General features: G+C 44.6%; 1 protein-coding gene across 1 annotated transcript in view; it reads left to right on the top strand.

Moving 5' to 3' along the window:
- Window positions 1-16,978, top strand: part of LOC128686736 (uncharacterized) — a 74,039-nt gene that overhangs the window by 32,978 nt on the left and 24,083 nt on the right. Inside the window, exons 2-3 of the mRNA XM_053773763.2 lie at window positions 2,307-2,457; window positions 2,652-2,840. Coding sequence (XP_053629738.1) covers window positions 2,320-2,457; window positions 2,652-2,840 — 327 coding nt within the window. The 5' untranslated portion in view covers window positions 2,307-2,319. The remainder of the gene's footprint in view (window positions 1-2,306; window positions 2,458-2,651; window positions 2,841-16,978) is intronic.

Genomic DNA, 16,978 nt, shown 5'->3' with positions numbered 1-16,978 from the left:
TTGGTAAAACTATACTCTCATACATTCCCCTCTTTGCCTCCAAGGACAAAGTTCTTTGTCTCCACAGACTCCTAAGTGCACCACTCACCCTTTTCCCCTCATCAATTCTATGATTCACCTCATCTTTCACAGACCCATCCGCTGACACGTCCACTCCCAAATATCTGAATACATTCACCTCCTCCATACTCTCTCCCTCCAATCTGATATCCAATCTTTCATCACCTAATCTTTTTGTTATCCTCATAACCTTACTCTTTCCTGCATTCACTTTTAATTTTCTTTTTTGCACACCCTACCAAATTCATCCACCAATCTCTGCAACTTCTCTTCAGAATCTCCCAAGAGCACAGTGTCATCAGCAAAGAGCAACTGTGACAACTCCCACTTTATGTGTGATTCTTTATCTTTTAACTCCACGCCTCTTGCCAAGACCCTCGCATTTACTTCTCTTAGAACCCAATCTATAAATATATTAAACAATCACGGTAACATCACACATCCTTGTCTAAGGTCTACTTTTACTGGGAAATAATTTCCCTCTTTCCTACATACTCTAACTTGAGCCTCACTATCCTCGTAAAAACTCTTCACTGGTTTCAGTAACCTACCTTCTACACCATACACCTGCAACATCTCCCACATTGCCCCCCTATCCACCCTGTCATACGCCGTTTCCAAATCCATAAATGCCACAAAGACCTCTTTAGCCTTATCTAAATACTGTTCACTTATATGTTTCACTGTAAACACCTGGTCCACACACCCCCTACCTTTCCTAAAGCCTCCTTGTTCATCTGCTATCCTATTCTCCGTCTTACTCTTAATTCTTTCAATAATAACTCTACCATACACTTTACCTGGTATACTCAACAGACTTATCCCTCTATAATTTTTGCACTCTCTTTTGTCCCCTTTGCCTTTATACAAAGCAACTATGCATGCTCTCTGCCAATTCCTAGGTACCTTACCCTCTTCCATACATTTATTAAATAATTGCAACAACCACTCCAAAACTATATCCCCACCTGCTTTTAACATTTCTATCTTTATCCCATCAATCCCGGCTGCCTTACCCCCTTTCATTTTACCTACTGCCTCACGAACTTCCCCCACACTCACAACTGGCTCTTCCTCACTCCTACAAGATGTTATTCCTCCTTGTCCTATACACGAAATCAGAGCTTCCCTATCTTCATCAACATTTAACAATTCCTCAAAATATTCCCTCCATCTTCCCAATACCTCTAACTCTCCATTTAATAACTCTCCTCTCCTATTTTTAACTGACAAATCCATTTGTTCTCTAGGCTTCCTTAACTTGTTAATCTCACTCCAAAACTTATTCTTATTTTCAACAAAATTTGTTTATAACATCTCACCCACTCTCTCATTTGATCTCTTTTTACATTGCTTCACCACTCTCTTAACCTCTCTCTTTTTCTCCATATACTCTTCCCTCCTTGCATCACTTCTACTTTGTAAAAACTTCTCATATGCTAACTTTTTCTCCCTTACTACTTTCTTTACATCATCTTTCCACCAATCGCTCCTCTTCCCTCCCGCACCCACTTTCCTGTAACCACAAACTTCTGCTGAACACTCTAACACTACATATATATGTAAAATATATTTATGTTTATATGTATCACCTATTTACTGTGATCTTATTATATATATATATATATATATATATATATATATATATATATATATATATATATATATATATATATATATATATATCATCTAAAACTTTCCCTTGAAGCCTAGAAAATGTATATAAACTGTCTCACTTTCTGTTAATGCTATAAAAAAAGCCTTCCACTCTAGTAGAAATGACGGTATTTATATTTTCCCTTAAATTTCAACAGCGATGTAAATCTTACTAATCCTGGAGTTGTCCTGATAAATGTATTTAGTGATATTCTTTCAAAGTGCGTGTTGATAACTGGTAACACATTCATCACACCGAATATAAGCTCACTGGAGCACGATGTCTCACCATGTTAGTGTGTAGAATGACAGATACTGTACCATACTGGGATTAACTGATGCCTCCTTATGTTTTCCACTTAGGGATTATTCGTAATTTGATTCCATGTTAAGAAAATGTCAGTTGGCAAGTAAATTTCTGAAACTATCATTCATTATTCACTCAATGCTTTCCTGTGTCCTTAATAATAACCACTGAAATATTTAATTTCCTATTTAAGAGGAAATAGCATGACCGGTAGTGGGAGCTTTAGCTGTCTCTGGAATCAATTGCAGACAAGTCAGTAAAGATTGAAAATTCTCGCGCACAGGGCTGAGGTCAGGATGAGTGAGGTCAGTGAGCTGAGTGAAGTCAGTGAGCTGAGTGAGGTCAGTGAGCTGGAGTATGTGGTCCTGACACCAGGGGACGTGGACGACGTCACCAGCTTACTGGTCGATCATTTCTACCCGCGGGAAAGTATAGTAATACAAACAGTTTATCTACTGTTCATAAATTTATTCTTTATAGCAAAGTGCAGATAAAAAAAAACATAAACTTGACAGACATGCATAAATATCCAATGAGAGTAAAAACAAAATAAAATCCAGTTTTTCTAAGTACCAAGTGTCGTAATTGATAAATATATAATTAATTTTTATTGTTATCTCTATTTAAGAGAATGAGTGTTGGTTTGAGCCCCACAACGAAAATGGACGAGGAGTATATTCACAACTGCTTGACGTCGGCGCTGTCGATGGGCGCCAGGGATACTACCGGACGTTTAGTCGGCCTAGTACTAAGTTATATTTATTCTACCGAAACTCCAAATCTTATTAACATGGTCAAATGCAGCAATGATATAGAGGTATGAAGTATACATGGAATTTTTGAGAAATATTTTATGTTATCAAACTAATGAGCTGAACATTTTCCCAACAACCAGTTTTTGTCATTTCTAAAGATTAATATTTTGGTAATTATGTTTCGCATTGATCTTTCGAACAAAAAGTTCGAACTCAACATGAATATTAGGATTATATAAGTGGGATGTTTGGGCTGAGGCCGGACTCAAAGGACAAGGTTACTCGGTGTAGATTAAGATTCATATTGAATTCACGGGTCAGATTATGAATTAAGAAACCCATAAAATCATTAAATGTATGCAATATATAAACAAAAACATTTTCAAAAAAGTTTACTTAAAAAAAAATTTGCTTAGTTCGGAAGTCCAGTTTTATTGTTTCAAGTCTCTGATGAAGGAACGAATTCATCATATATTTGTCAATGCTTCAAGAGCAACCATAGAGAGTAAACCTTTAGAATGCTTATATATATTGTGATGCTCTCATAATTCTATATTTATTTCCTCCTCATGTACTCAACATGAGGTGAATTATAGAAGTGACGAGGGGAAAAAGGTGAGTGGTGCAAAGAGGAGTCAGTGGAGACACAGAACTTTGTCCATGAAAGCAAAGAGGGGAATGTATGAGAGCATAGTTATACCAGCACTCTTATATGGGTGCGAAACATGGGTGGTGAATGTTGGAGGCAGTGGAGATGTCATGTCTGATGGCAATGTGTGGTGTGAATATAATGCAGAGAATTCGTAGTTTGGAAATTAGGAGGAGGCGCAGGATTACCAAAACTATTATCAAGATGGCTGATTGGATTGTTGAGGAGGGATTGTTGAGGTGGTTCGGACATGTAGAGATGTTGGAACAAAATAGAATGACTTCAAGAGTATAAATCTGTAGCGGAGGGAAGGCGGGGTATTGGGCGGCCTAGGCAAGGTTTTGTGTGCAAGGGGCTTTGACTTCCAGCAAGCATGCGTCAGAGTGTTAGATAGGAGCAAGCGGAGACAAATGCTTTTTAGGACTTGAAGTGTTGTTGGAGTGTGAGAAGGGTAATATTTATGAAAGGATTCAGGGAAATCGGGAGGCCAGATCTGAGTCCTGGAGCTGGTAAATACATTGCCTGCACTCTGAAGACGGGGTGTTATGTTGCAGTTTTACAGCCGATGATGGAGTGAATGATGGTGAGAGTTTTTCTTTTTGGCCCACCCTACCTTGTGTGGACTCAAATGTTGTTGATATAAACAAATGTTAATGAATAAATAAAGAGAAAGCTGGACTAGGAGCTCGAGCCGCTGTCTGTAAATTGACAGTCCGACGCTCTACTGTTTTAACTACTTAGGTTTCTAATAGGAAGGAAGCGGACCAAATGCTTACTGTATTATATTCCATCAGGGGCACCAACTGTAATCCAACTGAACTTGTTACCTACGCCAGGGACCTTTAACAGTAAATCTATTCTTACCCTTCCCCCCCCCCCATCCCTCGAAGCTACTTCGCAAATGGTCTCATATTAAGTTGCATTAAACATTAGACCATAATTTGAACCCCTCGTACAACCTGTTTATTTATTAATAGTTTTTTATTACAACCAAATTTGAGTACAAAGACGATGTGGTCTTGACGGGGTAAGAAAAAATGTACTGTTAAAGCTCCTGGGATGAGGGAAGGAGTACAGCTGAGATAAAGTTGAAGCCTCTGAGGGAATATGAAACTGTTAGTATTAGTTCTGAAATCTTCGTATTGGAGGGTTCTGCAGTCAAGACGGTAGAGCGTGTCGGACTGTCAATATAAGGACCACTGTTCGAGCCCCTCGTTCACCCTTCTGTTTATTTACACACACACACAGAATACCTGGCAGGGAGGCAACAACGAGTCATGGTACGTGATGAGGTATCACAGTGGGCGCTTCTGACGAGCGGGGCTCCACAGGGGTCGGTCCTAGGACCTGTGCTATTTCTGGTACATGTGAATGACATGATGGAAGGGAGAGACTCTGAAGTGTCCCTGTTCGCAGATGATGTGAAGTTAATGAGAAGAATTAAATCAGATAAGGATCAGGCAGGACTACAAAGAGACCTGGACATGCTGGACACGTGGTCCAGCAACTGGCTTCTCGAATTCAACCCTGCCAAATGCAAAGTCATGAAGATTGGGGAAGGGCAAAGAAGACCGCAGACAGAGTATAGACTAGGTGGAAAAAGACTGCAAACCTCACTCAAGGAGAAAGATCTTGGGGTGACCATAACACCGAGCAAGTCTCCGGAATCACACATCAACCAGATAACTGCTGCAGCATATGGGCGCCTGGCAAACCTGAAAATAGCGTTCCGATACCTTAGTAAGGAATCATTCAAGACACTGTACACTGTGTACGTCAGGCCCATACTTGAGTATGCAGCTCCAGTTTGGAACCCACACCTAGTCAAGCACGTCAAGAAATTAGAAAAAGTACAAAGGTTTGCAACAAAGCTAGTTCCGGAGCTCAGGGGAATGTCCTACGAAGAAAGATTGAGGGAAATCGGACTGACGACACTGGAGGACAGGAGGGTCAGGGAAGACATGATAACGACATACAAAATACTGCATGGAATAGATGAGGTGGACAGAGACAGGATGTTCCAGAGAGGGGACACAGAAACAAAGGGTCACAATTGGAAGCTGAAGACTCAGACGAGTCACAGGGATGTTAGGAAGTATTTCTTCAGTCATAGAGTCGTCAGGAAGTGGAATAGCCTAGCAATTGATGTAGTGGAGGTAGCAACCATACATAGCTTTAAGACGAGGTATGACAAAGCTCAGGAAGCAGAGAGAGGACCTAGTAGCGATCAGTAAAGAGGCGGGGCCAGGAGCTGAGTCTCTACCCCTGCAATCACAATTAGGTGAGTACACACACACGCACACACACACGCGCACACACACACACACACACACACACACACACACACACACACACACACACACACACACACACACACACACACACACACACACACACACACACACACAGGGATGTTAAGACATGACCCAGCTGGAAAATTTTCGGAGAATAGAGGGGTTTGCAAAAAAAAGAACCAGGCCAGTGAAAGTGACCTTCAAGGCAGAATCGACTCGGAACAGGATCCTGCAGGAGAAAGCACGAATAAGGGGCATGCCGGAATACAGGAAGGTGTATCTCGACCACGACAGAACACAAGAAGAAAGGCAGAAACTGAGAGAGATGGTACAAAGGCGAAAGGAGGAAAGAGAGGGGATGGAGAAGACAGACAGGAAATCCCAGACACAGGAAGAAGATCAAATACAGCCTCCCTCACAACTTCCTATAGAAGCTGCCCAACCAGGTCAACCCCAGTGCAACCAAACACTCTAAACCAAAACACCCATGCCACATCCAATGCCCCCACCCACTGCATTACAAACTCCACCCCCACAGCAACCACCCATAGTTCCTTATCAGGTCTCCCACTTCCCCAACCCCAATATACCTCCCAGACCACAGTCTTAGAAAAGAGGTTAAAGGTGTGGTATACAAATGCAAATGGAATAACAAATAAGTATGAGGAGTGGCATGAAAGAATCAAGGAGATATCCCCAGACATAATAGCACTCACAGAAACAAAACTCACCAGAATAATAACAGATTCAATCTTTCCATCCGGATATCAGATCCTCAGGAATGACAGAGGGAGGAGAGGGGAAGGAGGAGTTGCACTGCTCATTAAAAACCAGTGGGGGTTTGAGAAAATGGAAGGAATGGATGGCACTGGCGAAAGGGACTACTTAGTAGGAACAATCTAGTCTGAGGAACATAAGGTGATAATTGCAGTAATGTACAACCCACCACAGAACTGCAGGAGGCCAAGAGAAGAATACGATGAGAGCAACAGAGCAATGGTCGACACACTAGCCGAGGTAGCCAGGAGAGCACACATGGGAGGAGCAAAGTTACTAGTTTTGGGTGATTTCAATCACAAGGAGTTTGACTGGGAAAACCTGGAGCCCCATGGGGGTCCCGAAACTTGGAGAGCCAAGATGATGGATGTGGTACTGGAAAATATCATGCATCAACATGTTAGAGACACTACCAGAGAGAGAAGAGAGGATGAACCTGCAAGACTGGACCTTGTATTCACCTTGAGTAGTTCGGACATCGAGGATATCATGTATGAAAGGCCCCTGGAAGCTAGTGATCATGTGGTTCTGTGCTTCGACTACATAGTTGAGCTCCAAGTGGAGAGAGTAGCAGGAATAGGTTGGGAAAACCAAACTACAGAAGGGGGAACTACTCAGGCATGAGGAACTTCCTTCAAGACATTCAGTGGGAGAGGGAACTGACAGGAAAACCAGTACAAGAAATGATGGACTATGTGGCAACAAAATGCAAGGAGGCAGAGGAGAGGTTTGTTCCCAAGGGAAACAGAAATAAAGGGAAGAACAGAACGAGTCCTTGGTTCTCCCAAAGGTGTAGGGAGGCAAAAACTAGGTGTACTAGAGATTGGAAATGGTACAGAAGACAGAGAACTCAGGAAAATAAAGAGATTAGCCAAAGAGCCAGAAACGAATATGCACAGATAAGAAAGGAGGCTCATCGACAATATGAAAATGACATAGCATCGAAAGTCAACACTGACCCGAAACTGTTGTACAGCCACATCAGGAGGAAAACAACAGTCAAGGACCAGGTAATCAGACTGAAGAAGGGTGATGGGGAGTTCACAAGAAACGACCGAGAGGTATGTCAGGAGCTCAACACGAGATTTAAAGAAGTGTGAATAAGCTGCTCTGCGAACTTGACACCTCAAAGGCGGTGGGACCAGACAACATCTCTCCGTGGGTCCTTAAAGAGGGAGCAGAGATACTGTGTGTGCCATTAAAAAAGTTCTTCAACACATCATTTGAAACTGGGCAACTCCCTGAGGTATGGAAGATGGCAAATGTAGTCCCAATTTTTAAAAAGGGAGACAGACATGAGGCACTAAACTACAGACCTGTGTCACTAACGTGTATAGTATGCAAGGTCATGGAGAAGATCATCAGGAGGAGAGTGGTGGACCACCTGGAAAGAAACATGTGCATAATTGACAATCAGCACGGTTTCAGGGAAGGAAAATCCTGTGTCACAAACCTACTAGAGTTTTATGACAAGGTGACAGAAGTAAGACAAGAGAGAGAGGGGTGGATCGACTGCATTTTTTTGGACTGCAAGAAGGCCTTCGACACAGTTCCTCACAAGAGGTTACTGCAAAAGCTAGAGGATCAGGCACACATAACAGGAAAGGCACTGCAATGGATCAGAGAATACCTGACAGGGAGGCAACAACGAGTCATGGTACGTGACGAGGTGTGAGAGTGGGCGCCTGTGACAAGCGGGGTTCCACAGGGGTCAGTCCTAGGACCTGTGCTGTTCTTGGTATATGTGAACGACATAACGGAAGGGATAGACTCAGAAGTGTCCTTGTTTGCAGATGATGTGAAGTTAATGAGAAGAATCAAATCGGATGAGGATCAGGCAGGACTACAAAGAGACCTGGACAGGCTACAAGCCTGGTCCAGCAACTGGCTCCTTGAGTTTAGCCCTGCCAAACGCAAAGTCATGAAGATTGGGGAAGCGCAAAGAAGACCGCAGACACAATATAGTTTAGAAGGCCTAAGACTGCAAACCTCACTCAAGGAAAAAGATCTGGGGGTGAGTATAACACCGAGCATATCTCCTGAGGCGCACATCAATCAGATAACTGCTGCAGCATACGGGCGCCTGGCAAACCTACGGATAGCGTTCCGATACCTCAGTAAGGATTCGTTCAAGACTCTGTATACCATTTACGTCAGGCCAATACTGGAGTATGCAGCACCAGTTTGGAATCCACACCTGGTCAAGCACGTCAAGAAATTAGAGAAAGTGCAAAGGTTTGAAACAAGACTAGTCCCAGAGCTACGGGGATTGTCCTACGAATAAAGGTTGAGGGAAATCGGCCTGACGACACTGGAGGACAGGAGGGTCAGGGGAGACATGATAACGACATATAAAATACTGCGCGGAATAGACAAGGTGGACAAAGACGGGATGTTCCAGAGAAGGGACACAGAAACAAGGGGTCACAATTATAAGTTGAAGACTCAGACGAATCAAAGGGATTTTAGGAAGTATTTCTTCAGTCGTAGAGTTGTCAGGCCGTGAAATAGCCTAGAAAGTGACGTAGTGGAGGCGGGAACCATACATAGTTTTAAGGCGAGGTATGATAAAGCTTATGGGGTAGGGAGAGAGAGGACCTAGTAGCAATCAGCGAAGAGGCAGGGCCAGGAGTTATGAATCGACCCCTGCAACCACAAATAGGTGAGTACACACACACACAGGAGAAAAAGGAGAGCACTTAGAGAGCCAGAAGCGAATATGCACAGGTAAAAAGGGAGGCCCAAGGATAATACGAAAATGACACAGCAGCAAAAGCAAAATCTGACCTGAAGCTGTTGTACAGCCACATCAGGACGAAAACAACAGCCAAGGATCAGGTAATTAGGCTGAGGAAGATCACAAGAAACGGTCAAGAAGTATGTGAGCTCAACATGAGATTCAGAGAAAAGTTCACAGAGCACAGAGGAGACAGAAGGGACCCCAGAAAGACAGAGAGTTGGGGTCCACCATCATGTGTGAGACACAGTACATACAACTGAGGAAGAAGTGAATAGGCTGCTAAGCGAGCTAGATACCTCAAAGGCGATGAGGCCGGATAACATTTCTCCATGGGCCCTGAGAGAGGAAGCAGAGGGGCTATGCATGCCAGTAACAACAATCAACACATATCGAAACAGGGCGACTACCTAAGGTATGAAAGACAGCAAATGTATTCCCAATTTTTAAAAGAGGAGACAGACAAGAAGCATTAAAGTACAGACCAGTGTCACTGACATATATAGTATGCAAGATCATGGAAATAAATAATATAAAATACCGTATAATGTGGTCCTTTATTGACAACGTTTCGCCCACGCAGTAGGCTTTATCAAGTCACACACAGATCTACCTGGGTGAAACATACGTGAGTATTTATAGGATGAGAGTGCTGGGTCAGGTGGAGAAAGCTGCATGTGACAATCTTCCGAGAAGAGTGAGTGAGTCTAAAAGCTTGGGTAGCTTTTAAAAGAGATTGGTTAAGTATATGAGTATACCTTCTGCAGTGTTCCTCGATTCTTATGTTATGTGGGATAGCGATGAAGACGTTTCTTGGCGAGGGGTTGAGCTATGTTATACAAGCCGTTGTTCTTTGGCGATAAGTCTTACGTTTCTGTAGTTGATTAAATGGTTGTGTGAATTTCGGTGTTGAACACAGGCATTCCTTGGATAGTCAGATCTGCCTGCGTACTGGTGTTCTGAAACGATGTACAGGGTCCTGAACGATTCCTTATTAAGATGTCGGAATGCTGTTCTGAGGTTTGCCAGGCGCCCATGTGCTGCAGCCGTTATTTGGTTGATGTGCTGTTCAGGAGATGTGCCTGGTGTTATACTCACCCCAAGATCTTTTTCCTTGAGTGAGGTTTGTAGTCTCTGGCCCCCTAGACTGAATTCCGTCTGCAGTCTTCTTTGCCCTTCCCCAATCTTCATGACTTTGTACTTGGTGGGATTGAACTCCAGGAGCCAATTGCTGAACCAGGTCTGCAGCCTGTCCAGATCCCTTTGTAGTTCTGCCTGGTCTTCGATCGAGTGAGTTCTTCTCATCAACTTCACGTCATCTGCAAACAGGGACACCTCAGGGTCTATTCCTTCCGTCATGTCGTTCACAAATACCAGAAACAGCATTGATCCTAGGACTGACCCCTGTGGGACCCCGCTGGTCACAGGTGCCCACCCTGACACCTCGCCACGTACCATGACTCGCTGCTGTCTTCCTGACAAGTATTCGCTGATCCATTGTAGTGCCTTCTCTGTTATCCCTGCTTGGTTCTCCAGTTTTTGCACCAATCTCTTGTGTGGAACTCTGTCATACGCCTTCTTGCAGTCCAGGAATATGCAATCCACACACCCCTCTCTCTCTTGTCTTACTGCTGTCACCATGTCATAGAACTCCAGTAGGTTTGTGACACAGGATTTCCCGTCCCTGAAACCATGTTGGCTGCTGTTGATGAGATCATTCCTTTCTAGGTGCTCCACCACTCTTCTCCTGATAATCTTCCCCATGATTTTGCATACTATACATGTCAGTGACACTGGTCTGTAGTTTAGTGCTTCATGTCTGTCTCCTTTTTTAAAGATTGGGACTACATTTGCTGTCTTCCATGCCTCAGGCAATCTCCTGTTTCGATGGATGTATTGAATATTGTTGTTAGGGGTACACATAGCGCCTCTGCTCCCTCTCTCAGGACCCATGGGGAGATGCTATCTGGCCCCATTGCCTTTGAGGTATCTAGGTCACTCAGAAGCCTCTTCACTTCTTCCTCGGTTGTGTGCACTGTGTCCAGCACTTGGTGGTGTGCCCCACCTCTCCGTCTTTCTGGAGCCCCTTCTGTCTCCTCTGTGAACACTTCTTTGAATCTCTTGTCGAGTTCCTCACATACTTCACGGTCATTTCTTGTTGTCTCTCCTCCTTCCTTCCTTAGCCTGATTACCTGGTCCTTGACTGTTGTTTTCCTCCTGATGTGGCTGTATAACAGTTTCGGGTCAGATTTGGCTTTTGCTCCTATGTCGTTTTCATATTGTCTTTGGGCCTCCCTTCTTATCTGTGCATATTCGTTTCTGGCTCTACGACTGCTCTCCTTATTCTCCTGGTTCCTTTGCCTTCTATATTTCTTCCATTCCCTAGCACACTTGGTTTTTGCCTCCCTGCACCTTTGGGTGAACCATGGGCTCATCCTGGCTTTTTCATTATTCCTGTTACCCTTGGGTACAAACCTCTCCTCAGCCTCCTTGCATATTGTTGCTACATATTAAATCATCTCATTAACTGGCTTCCCTGCCAGTTCTCAGTCCCACTGTACCCCGTTCAGGAAGTTCCTCATTCCCGTGTAGTCCCCTTTCTTGTAGTTTGGCTTCATTCGTCCTAGCCTTCCTGCTTCTCCCTCCATTTGTAGCTCTACTGTGTATTCGAAGCTTAAAACCACATGATCGCTGGCTCCAAGGGGTCTTTCATATGTGATGTCCTCGATATCTGCACTACTCAAGGTGAATACTAAGTCCAGCCTTGCTGGTTCATCCTCTCCTCTCTCTCTCTTGTAGTGTCCCTTACGTGTTGGTACATGAAGTTTTCCAGTACCACCTAAATCATTTTATCCCTCCATGTATCTTGGCCCCCATGTGGCTCCAAGTTCTTCCAATCGATCTCCTTGTGGTTAAAGTCACTCATGATCAGGAGCTTTGCCCTGCATGCATGAGCTCTTCTGGCCACTTCAGCCAGTGTGTCAACCATCGCTCTATTGCTCTCATCGTACTCTTGCCTTGGCCTCCTGCTGTTCTGTGGTGAGCTATACATCGCTGCTATTATCACCTTGGGACCTCCAGAGTGAAGCGTTCCCGCTATGTAATCACTTTCTTCTCCGCTGTCTCCTCTCTCCAGCTCATCAAAATTCCAGCGATTTTTGATCAGCAATGCCACTCCTCCACCCCCCCTGTTCCCTCTGTCTTTCCTCAGGATCTGGTATCCCGTTGGAAAGATGGCATCTGTTATCATACCTGTAAGTTTGGTTTCTGTGAGAGCTATGATGTCCGGTGATGCCTCTTTGACTCTTTCGTGCCACTCCTCCCACTTATTTGTTATTCCATCAGCGTTTGTGTACCATACCTTCAGTTTCCTTTCCAACATTGTGGTTTGGGGGGCTTGTGAGGGTGGGAGACCTGGTATCATACTGTAGGATTCTATAGTTCGGTGTTGGGTGGAAGCTGTGGGTATGGATTGTAGTGTGTGTTGGGATGGTGTGATAGGTTGTGGGGTTCTGAGAATAGTTGTGTGTGTGCTTGCCATTGCTGCTCTGTTCTGCTCTGACTGACCTCTGCTGGTTCCATCCTTGTCTCCTTTCCTAGCTCCTGTCACTTTTTTGTCCTCTCCCTCAGCTGCTGTCATTCTGTTTGTGTTCTGTCTCTGTCTAGGAACACCCTCTTGTACTCTTCCAAGTATTTCAACCGTGGTTTCTCTTGGAGGATCCTGTTCCGCACTGTTTCCGTCCTGAGAATCAGCTTGATCGGTCGGTTTCTACTCTTCGAGTACCCCCATATTCTCTGAAAATTTACGATTTCATCCATCTCTTCACCTATTTCCGTGATGATTTTCTCAATCTCCTTTCTTTCTTCCTGCCGCCTTTCAGTATGTGTCCTTTCCTTTCTCTCCTGAAGACCATGGATAAACACTGATTTTGCCCTTTCCTCCTCCCATTGCCTCATCCTCTGTGACTCTGGATCCTGCCTGTATGTGGTCATTTTCTCCCTTGTTTTTTCCAGTGGCTCTTGATAGCATGGTTGTGCCTCAGCATTCGACCTATCACCCTCACCCAGCTGTTCTTCCCTTTCACTCCTTGGCCCTTCTTGGCAGGCTGATATGACCTTAGCATAATTCATATCTCCTTCCTTCCTGTTCAGCTTCTCAGCTTCATATGCTGTGTCTTCTCTGGTCACTGCCCCTGTAACTCACTTCAGCCTATTTATCTCAACTTCTAGGACCCTTATCCTGGCTACTGCAGTTTCGACTTGTGCCTCCCAATTCTTTGTCTCCTTTTCCAACCTCTTTTCCAATTTCACAGAGAGCTCTTTCTCCATTTTTTTCAGAAAGCTCTCCTAATTTTCTCTCCCACTCTTGTTCCATCATTTTCCACTGCTCCTCCATCCACTCCTCCCTACAAGAACCATTCTCATCTGATCCCTGGTTCCTGCAAGTCCCCACCATTTTTTTTTTGTAAGAGAGAAAGAGAGAGAAGGGAAAGGTAGAAGGAGAGAGAGAGGGGGAGAGTGAGAAGGGAAAGGGGGAGAGAGAGTGTGAGAGAGAGGGGGAAAGAGAGAGAAGGGAAGGGTAGGAGAGGGGGAGAGTGAGAAGGGAAAATGGGGAAGAGATAGAGGGAGAGATAGAAGGGAAGGTAGAAGGAGAGAGAGAGAGAGAGAGAGAGAGAGAGAGAGAGAGAGAGAGAGAGAGAGAGAGAGAGAGAGAGAGAGAGAGAGAGAGAGAGAGAGAAGGGAAGGTAAAAGGAGAGAGGGGCGAGTGAGAAGGAAAAAGGGGAAGAGAGAGTGAGAGAGAGAGAGAGGGGGAGAGAGAGAGAGAAGGGAAGGGTAGGAGAGGGGGAGAGTGAGAAGGGAAAATGGGGAAGAGAGAGAGAGAGAGAGAGAGAGAGAGAGAGAGAGAGAGAGAGAGAGAAGGCAAAGAGAGGGGGGAGAGAGAGAGAGGGGGAGAGAGGGGGAGAAGGGGGAAAGAGGGGGGAGATGGAAGAGAGAGAGGGGAGAGAGAGGGGAGGAGGGGAGAGAGATGTGTGTGGGTGTGCATGTTTGTGTGTATGTATTTATTAGTACGCTCATGTGCATGTGTCTGTGCGTGCGCCCTCATTTGTGTATGTGTGTGTGCGCGCGCTCGTGTGGGTGTATGACCCACTTAATATTTATATTTATAACTCATTACAATTGTGACCAGGTGTGGACGTATCAGTGGCTCATTACTTTGTAATTTGTTCATGACTGTAACCATGTATAGGAGTGAGGCTGATTCATTACCTTTGTAACTTTCCATGATTGTGACCAGATCTACCTGGAGTTTATTACCTTTGTAACTAGTTCAGCTATCATACCTTTGGGGTCCAGTCCCTGGACCCATTATGTACCTCTGTAATCTTTTGAGTACTGCCCACAGAATGGGTATGGGGTGCATAATAAACATATTAAACTAAGCTGAGGGCTTCAGTTTCTGTGGTTGACAGAGGACGAGAAAAAAGATTCTGAATAATTTCAGGTCTTCCTAAACTTTTCCACTGACTATTATTGCAAAGAGTTTGGAGTTTCCTAGTAGTCTGATTTTCTCTATCACTCTACTCGGAAGATTGTCACATGCAGTTTTCTCCACCTGACCCAGCATTCTCAATCTATAAATACTCACGTATGTTTCACGCAGGTAAATCTGTTTGAGACTTGATAAAGCCCACTGCAAAGTAATGGAGAAGATTATTAAGAGAAAAGTGGCAGAGCACCTAGAAAGGAACGAGCTTATCAATGACAACCAGTACGGTTTCAGGGATGGGAAATTCTGTGTCACAAACCTACTGGAGCTCGATGACAGGGTGACAGCAGTAAGACAAGAGAAAGAATGGTGGGTATATTGTTCTTTTTTGGACTGTAAGAAGGCGTTTGACGGAGCTCCACGCAAGAGATTAGTGCATATGCTGGAGGACCAGACAAGTATAACGGAACGAGCTGCAATTGATTAGGGAATACCTGTCGAGAAAACATCAGAGACGAAGTGTCGGAGTGGGCACCTGTGACAAGTAGGGTTCCACAGGGGTCAATCCTAGGACCGGTGCTGTTTCTGGTATATATGATTGACATGACGGAAGGAATAGACTCAGAAGAGTCCCTGTTTGCAGATGATGTGAAGTTGATGAGAAAAATTCACTCAGACGAGGACCAGGCAGAACTACAAAGGGGTCTGGACAGGCTGCAGGCCTGGTCCAGAATCTGGCTCCTGGAGTTGAGCCCCAGCAGGTGCAAAGTCATGATTGGGGAAGGGCAAAGAAGACCGGAGACAAAGTACAGTCTAGTGGGCCAGAAACTACAAACCTTACTCAAGGAAAAGATCTTGGGGTGAGTATAACACCGTGCACATCTCCTGAGGTTCACATTTACCAAATAACCGCTGCAGCTTACGGGCGCCTAGCAAACCTAAGAACTGGATTCCGACATCTCAATAAGAATCGTTCGGGACCCTGTACACTGTGTATGTAAGGCCTATATTGGAATATGCAGCGCCAGTTTGGAACTCACTCCTAGCCAAGCACATACGGGAATTAGGGAAAGTGAAAAGGTTTGCAACGAAGCTAGTCCCAGAGCTATGGGGTATGTCCAACTTGAGAGGTTAAGGAAAATCGACCTGACAACACTGGAGGACAGGAGAGATAGGGGGGATAAGGTAATGACATAAAATACAGAGAGGAATTGATTAGGTGGACAGAGACAGGATGTGCCAGAGATGGGACACAGCAACAAGGGCTCACAATTGGAAGTTGAAGACTCAGATGAATCACAGGGATGTTAGGAAGAATTTATTCAGTCACAGAGTTGTCAGAAAGTGGAATAGTCTGAGAAGCGATGTAGCAGAGGCAGGATCCATACATAGCTTTAAGAAGAGGTATGATAAAGCTCATGGAGCAAGAAGAGTGACCTGGTAGCGACCAGTGAAGAGGCGGGGCCAGGAACTGTAACTCAACCTCTGCAACCACAACTAGGTGAGTACACACGAAAACACACACTAGCACCCCACTCACACAGAAACATACACACACACACACACACACACACACACACAGATGAGCCAAAGGGATGTTAAGTATTTCTTCAGTAAAAGAGTAGTCAGGAAGTGGAATAGCCTAGCAAGTGAGGTAGTGGAGGCAGGAACCATACATAGCTTCAAAATGAGGTATGATGAAGCTCATGGAGCAGGGAGAGAGAGGACCTAGTACGCTCAGTAAAGAGGCGGGGCCAGGAGCTGAGTCTGGACCCCTGCAACCACAATTAGGTAAATACAATTAGGTGAGTACACACACACACACACACACACACACACACACACGAGGAGAGGAAATCAACCTGACGACACTGGAGAACAGGAGAGATAGGGGGACATGATAACGACATACAAAATACTGAGAGGAATTGACAAGGTGGACAAAGACAGGATGTTCCAGAAATTGGACACAGCAACAAGGGGACACAGTTGGAAGTTGAAGACACAGATGAATCACAGGGATGTTAGGAAGTACTTCTTCAGCCACAGAGTAGTCAGGAAGTGGAATAGTTTGGGAAGCGATATAGTGGAGGTAGGATCCATACGTAGCTTTAAGCAGAGGTATGATAAAGCTCACGGTTCAGGGAGAGTGACCTAGTAGCGACCAGTGAAGAGGCGGGGGCAGGAGCTTGGACTCGACCCCTGCAACCTCAACTAGGTGAGTACAACTAGGCGAGTACACACACACACACACA

Source organism: Cherax quadricarinatus, chromosome 7 (genome assembly GCF_038502225.1).
Source record: "Cherax quadricarinatus isolate ZL_2023a chromosome 7, ASM3850222v1, whole genome shotgun sequence".
In the NCBI taxonomy this organism is placed as follows: Eukaryota; Metazoa; Arthropoda; class Malacostraca; order Decapoda; family Parastacidae; genus Cherax; species Cherax quadricarinatus.
This window is presented reverse-complemented; position numbering and strand designations above follow the sequence as displayed.